Source organism: Orycteropus afer, unplaced genomic scaffold (genome assembly GCF_000298275.1).
Source record: "Orycteropus afer afer isolate SDZICR_OR568_19922 unplaced genomic scaffold, OryAfe1.0 scaffold01145, whole genome shotgun sequence".
Lineage (NCBI taxonomy): Eukaryota > Metazoa > Chordata > Mammalia > Tubulidentata > Orycteropodidae > Orycteropus > Orycteropus afer.
Genome location: NW_006922732.1, coordinates 89,276 through 96,918, shown reverse-complemented (window position 1 = coordinate 96,918; position 7,643 = coordinate 89,276). Strand labels below are relative to the sequence as shown.

Here is a 7,643-nt window from a genome sequence, read left to right as displayed (position 1 = left end):
TGCTGAGCAACGACACGGCTACATGCAGGGTCCAAGCGTGCCATAGGCTAGAGACCATTCCCAAGGCTTCTCCTTATATACAGGAAGCAGACCACCTCTCAAAGGCAGCTACTCAGCTGCTTGTGGTAAATTCTACCATGGAGTTGATTGCCAGTCTCATCATGGGGAATAACTACTACCAGCTGCCCAGCCACTCAACCAGGCCCAGCCAAGTTGACACAAAGACATAACCACCACAGTAAGCAACAATGAATCTAAAAATATGGAAATACTATAAAGCATCTTCTCAGATCACAATGCTACTAAGTTAGAAATCAACGATAGGAAGATCAAGGAAAATAAATCAAATACATGGAAACTAAATAATACCCTACTTAAAACTACTAGGTAATAGAAGAAATAAAAATAAATTCTTTGAATCAAACGAGAATTATGACACAACATACCAAAATCTCTGGGGCACAGCAAAAGCAGTACCCAGAGAACAATTTCTAACAATAAATGCCCACATTGCATGGGGGAAAGCTAGACAGACAGGAATAGATAAGAACACAGGAAGTGGTAACCACAGTGAGGAAGTGAGAGAACTATTCCATTGTGGAGATTGTCCTCAGTGGTGTGAAACATAATGTGTATGAACTGTTCAATGCACAATGAATGTGCTTTGTACATTTATACCCAAATCACAATTTATAAAAAAGACAAAAACACAACAAAAACACAATTTATAAAAAAAAAAAAAAAAAAGAAAGAACCAAATTCAAAACCATAGCCCAACATCTCCAACCATTAGAGAAAGAACAGCAAACAAAACCCCACATTCATGAGAAGAAAGGAAGTAATAAAGATTCAAGCATAAATAAATGAAGGAGAGAATAGGAAAACAATAGGATCAATATGGCTCAAACGAAACTCACTGCTGTCAAGTGGAACCCAACTCATAGTGACCCCTCCTTGGGTTTCCAAGGCAGTATCTCTACAGAAGTAGATTACTCAACCTTCCTTCCCAGGAGTGGCTGGTGGGTTGAACCTCTAGCCTTCTTGGGTAGCAGGCAAGTGCCTTAGGCACTACGCTACCAGAGCTCCCATAGTCAGTATGTTGTTGTTGTTATGTGCGGTCAAGTCGGCCCCGACTCATAGTGACCCCTCCTACTCAAATAGATAGTGCTTGTATTTTTAAAAAAAAAAAAAAAAAAAAAAAAACAGAATTTAAATGGGTTTCACACACACACACACACACACACGCACTCACTGTCTTCAATTCGGTTCTCACTCACAGTGATCCTCCTTGGGTTTCCGAGGCAGTATTTCTATCCAAGAAGATTGACAATCTTCCTTCTGAGGCATGCCTGGTGGGTTTGAACTGCCAACCTTCTGATTAGCAGCTAAATGCCTTAGGCACTACACCACAAGAGTAAATCTCTAATTAGAACCTCCTGTTGATAAATTCAGCAGTTATAAATATTAACTAGAGAAATGTCAGTAGTTTGAGCTATAATTTAACAGATTAGAATGATATTAATATTTCCTATTGTCTCCCAAGGAACAATTTTGTGCCTTAATAGAAGAATGTTGCTTTGTTTTTGTTAATATGCTCCGAGATTTCACACAATGTCATTACAACTGAGGCATATGAAAGCACTGACTGAAGCTATTAATGTGTAAACAAATGCCTTGTCTCTGGGACTTGGTTTTGCTCTGAAATAACAATTGTTAATGTTTCTGTTCTACATTGTATTTCATTCTCCAAATTTCTGGATTTCATGGAGCTTGGGGTAACCCACACAGCCTATGGCCTTCAGGTATCCTTATGAACCTTGAAACTTGAAGAACTTCTGCCTAAAAGCCATTTTTGAGTCACACATGGTCCAGAGAAACCAATAAGGCCTCTCTCCTCTGGATGTTGTGCTTTTATGAAGAAATTCACTGTTTGGAGGAACATACTCCAAAGTTACACTGGAAGCTGTGTTTAGGGTAAATCAGTAATTATTTTAATTGGTCTCCAAAACCCCCCAAAAAATAATATATACCAAACTCACTGTCATCGAGTCAGATCTGACTCAGCAATCCCTCTTTGGGTCCCCTAGGTGGTATCTCTAGGAAGTAGATTGCCCAAACTTCCTTCTGAGGAGTGGCTGGTGGGTTTGAACCTCCAGCCTTCTGGTTAGCAGTCAAGTGCCTTATGGACTACACCACCAGAGCTGTTATATGAAATGTCTGTCTAATGCTTGTAATCAAACTGTTAACCCCCTTGCTATACATGTCCAATACTCTAAAGAATGTTTTCACAGATTAAAGGGAGCTTTAATAACCAAAAACAAAATCCCACAATTAACCTGATATTGTTTCAAGGGACCATGTATATTAAAATAAATAGATAGATAGATAGATAAAGGACATCAGCTAAAAGATTTCCTGGAATCTTGTTAGAAACAACCATGTGTAATTTTCCTTACTGACTCATGTGTCACTAAATTACAGGAAGTTAAAACTTATGTTGTTGTAACATAACAACAATTAAGGTTGTTTTCTTCCTTCTTGTTTGGTGGAGAAGTCAAATACGTTTTGAATTCAGTCATCTTCCCAGTCCAGACTGTCTCAACCCCTCAATAAATCATCTTTGGCTTTTTATGTTGCTCTATGACATGGCAAAATTGAATTTATCTAACACTATTTAAGAATATGTTGTTTAAAGTAAAACAAGACACATTATTTATTTAACAGGTCCATACATTCCAAGATTCATATCTATAATAAAATCAAAATGCTTATTCATTTTACAAATTAGAATGACCTTAAGACAGTTTATAAAAGAAAACTGTTTATAGAGAAAAGAAATTTTTCAATTTTACATTTCTAATATAGAGAGGTTTTCATACTGAAGAACAGAAAGTTACAACCATAAAGGATATAAAGGAAATAGTTTCTAAGATCAAGCAGCCAAAAGTAATCCAAAGACTTAAGGAGAGACTGGAGGTAAAGTAAGTTGAAGCTGAAGTCCCTCTCTTTCGTGAGACTCTCCCCTCTCCTTTCTCTTTAATAAATTTTGGGAAAATAAATAAATAAATAAAGTAATACAAAGAATTAAATGTCCAATATAAATTTATAAATTTATTTATAAATTATTTATAAAGAAGAATCAAATTATTTTTGTTCAATGCTTCTTATATGTCTTTATGTTAATTATTTCAATAGATAATCTTATTTGTCTGAAGCAGAAAATATCTTTTTGAATACAGTCCTGAAGTCTTGCTTTACTTGCTGGTTCCTCAGAGTGTAAATGAATGGGTTCAACAAAGGGGCAACTGAAGTGTTGAGCACAGCTACTCCTTTGCTTAAAGTAACTCTTTCATTTGCTGATGGCTTTATGTACATGAATATACAACTGCCATAAGAGATGGAGACAACAATCATGTGGGAAGAGCAGGTGGAAAAGGCTTTTTTCTTTTGTTGAGCTGAAGGGAATTTTAGAATTGTCTTGATGATATACATGTAAGAAATGATTACTAATAACAATGTGATGATCACTATAATTAGAGCTAATATAAAGACTATCAATTCGAATAAATGTGTATCTGAGCAAGAAAGTTGAAGGAAAGGAGAAACATCACAAATGAAATGGTCAATGATATTTAAAGCACAGAAATCCAGGTTAAGATATAACATCACTGGAGGGAATATAAGCAGGAATGCAGTTACCCAAGAGCTGAGTATAAGCTGGTGACAAACTCTGTTGCTCATGATTGATGTATAATGTAAGGGTTTGCAGATGGCAACGTACCGGTCATAGGACATAGAAGTCAGGAGGAAAAACTCTGTAACCCCTAGAAAGATATGAAAAAAACAGCTGAGATATACAACCATTATAGGAAATGGTCTTTTCCTTGGTTATAATGGTCATTAAAAATCGGGGGATGCAAACAGATGTGAATAAGATTTCCAGGAAAGAGAAATTATGAAGGAAGAAATACATTGGGGTCTTGAGGTGGGAATCCAGCAGAGTGAGGGCAATGATGGTCAGGTTTCCCATCATGCTCAGCATGTAATTGAGAAATAGAAATAAGAAAATGACCATCTGTAACTGAGAATTATCTGTCAGTCCCAGAAGAATAAACTCTATCTCCTTTGTATGGTTCTTCATTTCTTTTTATGAGTTCGTTCAAATTCTAGAAATAAAAAGGTACAAAAATAAGAAATTATAAGAGTAGCTTTATCTCCAGGAAAAGATATATAAGGATCTATATTCAGAAACATGACTATCTGCACTGTAGTATTCCACAAGAGTTGAAGATATGATCCAAAGCACTGCAACAGAAACTGTTGACTAGAGTTAAAATGTACTGTAGAAGTCAATTCAGTTTAGGACATTGACTTAGAAAACCTGTGATAGTTTGTTTTTTTCTCTATAAAATGCTAGTCAATTTCATCCAATTTCCTAATATATCCTTGTTCTAACTTCTGTCTTATTCTGCAAAATATATTGAACATGCTTGTAGGTTCAATGTAGTGTCAGAATAATCTCAAAACCAGGAAACAGAAATTTGCTCTGCAATCAAGGTACATTTGGCAATAAAGAGTTTTCAGTTATAACAATAATAAGCTATCATTACTCACAAGTGTTGATCAGAATTAGTACGTCCAAAAGAACTACATTTTCTACTTTATAAATTGCAATAAAAATGTGAAGTTCCCTGTGGCTTAACTTTCAGCCAAATAATAGGCCTATAAAATGAACAATAATAGCAGGCTGTTACCACTCCTAAGAACAGTCAACCACAGGAGACCAAAAGGGCTGCATTTACCCAGGCATACAGTTCAGAAGACAGAAAGGGACAGGAAGGAAGAACAAATAGACTGGTAACCACAGGGAGGAAGTGGGTACTACTATATTGTGGGGATTGCAATCAATGCCATGAAACAAAATGTGTATGAATTGTTGAATGAAAAATAAATTTGCTCTGTAAACTTTCACCCAAATCACAATATATATTTAAAAAAAAAAGATGTGAATTATTTTCTCCAGGAAAAAATTTCTTCCAATCTTGGTATGGCTGATTGTCTTCTAGAATTGTTCAGGTAGTTTTTATCTAGAGAATAGTAGAATCATCATCATTGCCTCCAGATGCAGTGTCTGGTTTTAGCCACTAAAGTATTAAAATGCAGGTATAAGTGCATAAATCAAACTTTATGCTCTTTTTGTATTCATACAATATAAAATGAAGAATAATTAATATTTTATTCAAAGTGGTATCATAAAATGTTATCTTTTAATTGCTTTCAACTTAAATGATATTTGCAGTTATTTTTAAATATTCAAAAGTAACACCATCATTTTACTTACCTTTACCAGTATATGTTTGTATTTATTTTTCATAATGAAAGGTAAACATACTCATTTGAAACAAATTTAATTTTATAAGCAGGAAAATAAATATGAGCTTCTTGGGCTAATTCAAAGCAATGATTTAAGGTGTGGATATTTTAGTAACATAATTTTCCTTCACTATTTCATGTATCTGACCACATGTCTATATCTAAGATAATAAAGATTTCTAATAAACTCATCTTTTCAATACCAGATAATTTATAATCTCACCTTACAAGCCTTCACAAAGGTGATCAAACTGAGATGATTAGGTTGAAACATGGGAAGTATTTACTAGCATCCAATTACTGAAAATGAATAAATACTTCTTTAAGGGAAAGCTAGAGGGATAGTTTCCCTAGGGAGAAATATGAAAGAGTCAAAATATTCAGAAGTGTCTGGAATACACAAGTTGGCCTTTTGTCTTTGTCATTTAATTAAAAAATAGCTTTATTATTTCAAACATGATGGCATAAAATACTACTAGTTTTATCACATTCAGAAAATACTCATTTCAAGACAATTATGAAGACATTGAAAACTAGCAGATTACTTTGTGTCATAGATAATACAATATAAAAACTTTATAGAGTTCACCCTACCTAACATGGAACCTGCCTAACATGGAAGTCTGTCACTACAGCAGCGCATAAGGACCTAACACAAGTACTACCCATGTATATGTATTTAAAAAACAAATCAACAAATAAACAACAACAACAACAAAAAAAAAACCTGTTCAATATTAAGAAAAAACAGAACTTATGCATATTCTGATTTGAGAATAAACTTTCTTCAATAAAAGTTTAACTTAGGTGTTAACTTTCAGAAGTATCACTAATAAAACTTTTCAGAAATACTGCTAATACTATGCATGATAATAGCTAATGCTTATTGAGGATTTACTATGTATAAAGCTGTACATGTACTATTCAATTTAATCATCATTATAGGCAAATGAAAAAGAAGCTCTGGTGATGTAGTGGTTAAGTCATTTGGCTACTAACCAAAAGCTTGGTGGTTTGAACTCACTAGGTGCTCCATGGAAAATATATGAGGCAATCTGCTTCTCTAAAGATTTACAGCCTTGAAAACCTATTGGTGGTTGCTCTGAGTTGGAATTGACTCAATGGCAATGAGCTTGGTTTTAGTATAGGCAAATGAAGAAGACATAAATAAAAGTTTTGGGTATTAAAAAAAAAACCCTGCAAAATTGTAAATTGAGGAAATTATTTGACCTATTCATACATTAGACAGAGTTTTGAAATCTGGAAGACAAGACTGTAATAAGATCTCTCATTTCAATGGTAGTTTATTAACCATTATGCCATAGTTCCAATGAAACACATGGATATATATATTATAGATAAATTGATAGATGGATAATAGGGAGGGAACAAGGGAAGAAGAGAGGGAAAAAGAAAGAAAAGGAAGGAAAGAAGAAAGGAAGGAAAGAAACAAAGAAGGAAGGAAGGAGGAAAGAGGGAGAGAGTGAGGAACAAAGGAAGAAGGAAATGCTAATTCCTCACACATGCTTGATGCTTGGGATATGAGTGAGTAACAGTATTTTTTTCCCCCCTCAGGAGGGAACTTGAATTCTTTTTGTCTTTTTTTTTTTTTTTTTTTTGTGACTTGGGTGAAACTTTACAGAGCAAACTCATCTTCCATACAGTAGCTCACACACACTTCCTTCCCACGCACTCCTGCCCCCTGAGCTGTCTCCCGGTGCATACACAGCCCTTCTATTCTCCCATGACTTATCTCTCCAAGGAGTGTATCTACCTAATGTAAATATTCAGCTCATATGCCTATCTTTTGTTTTGCTGGAAGCCACAGGACTGGGTCCAATTCCACACTTGAAGGGCAGCTAGGAGCCATAGTCTGAGGGATTCATCAGACTATATCCCACCAGCAAACCTGGTCTTTTTTTTTTTTTAATAATTTTGAGTTTTGTTCCACATTCTTACCCCACTCTATCCAGAATCTCCTACGTAGATCCCCCTCTGAGTGGTTGACAGGGGTTGCTGGGCACCATCTAGTTCTTCTGATCTCATAGTCATATAGGCTGAGGATTGCATGGTGTAACAGTCGCTTGGACTTATTGTTTCCATGCATCTTTGGTATTCTTCATACTTCTTTGCTCTGGGAAGGAGAGACCCATCACTGCGTCTAGATGGCCACTTACAAGCTTTAAAGATCACAGTTGCTACTTGGCAAGCAGGATGTGGGATAAACAGTATTTTTTAATTAATAAATAATGATATCACTGAGTTACATT

General features: G+C 35.1%; 1 protein-coding gene across 1 annotated transcript; it reads right to left on the bottom strand.

Annotated features, from left to right (window-relative positions):
• Positions 1-3,201: 3,201 nt before the first annotated feature.
• Positions 3,202-4,141, bottom strand: LOC122152018 (olfactory receptor 6C70-like). Its single transcript, XM_042783428.1, is given in 2 exon segments — positions 3,202-3,843; positions 3,845-4,141. Coding segments are annotated over 2 exon segments (939 nt in total).
• Positions 4,142-7,643: the final 3,502 nt, after the last annotated feature.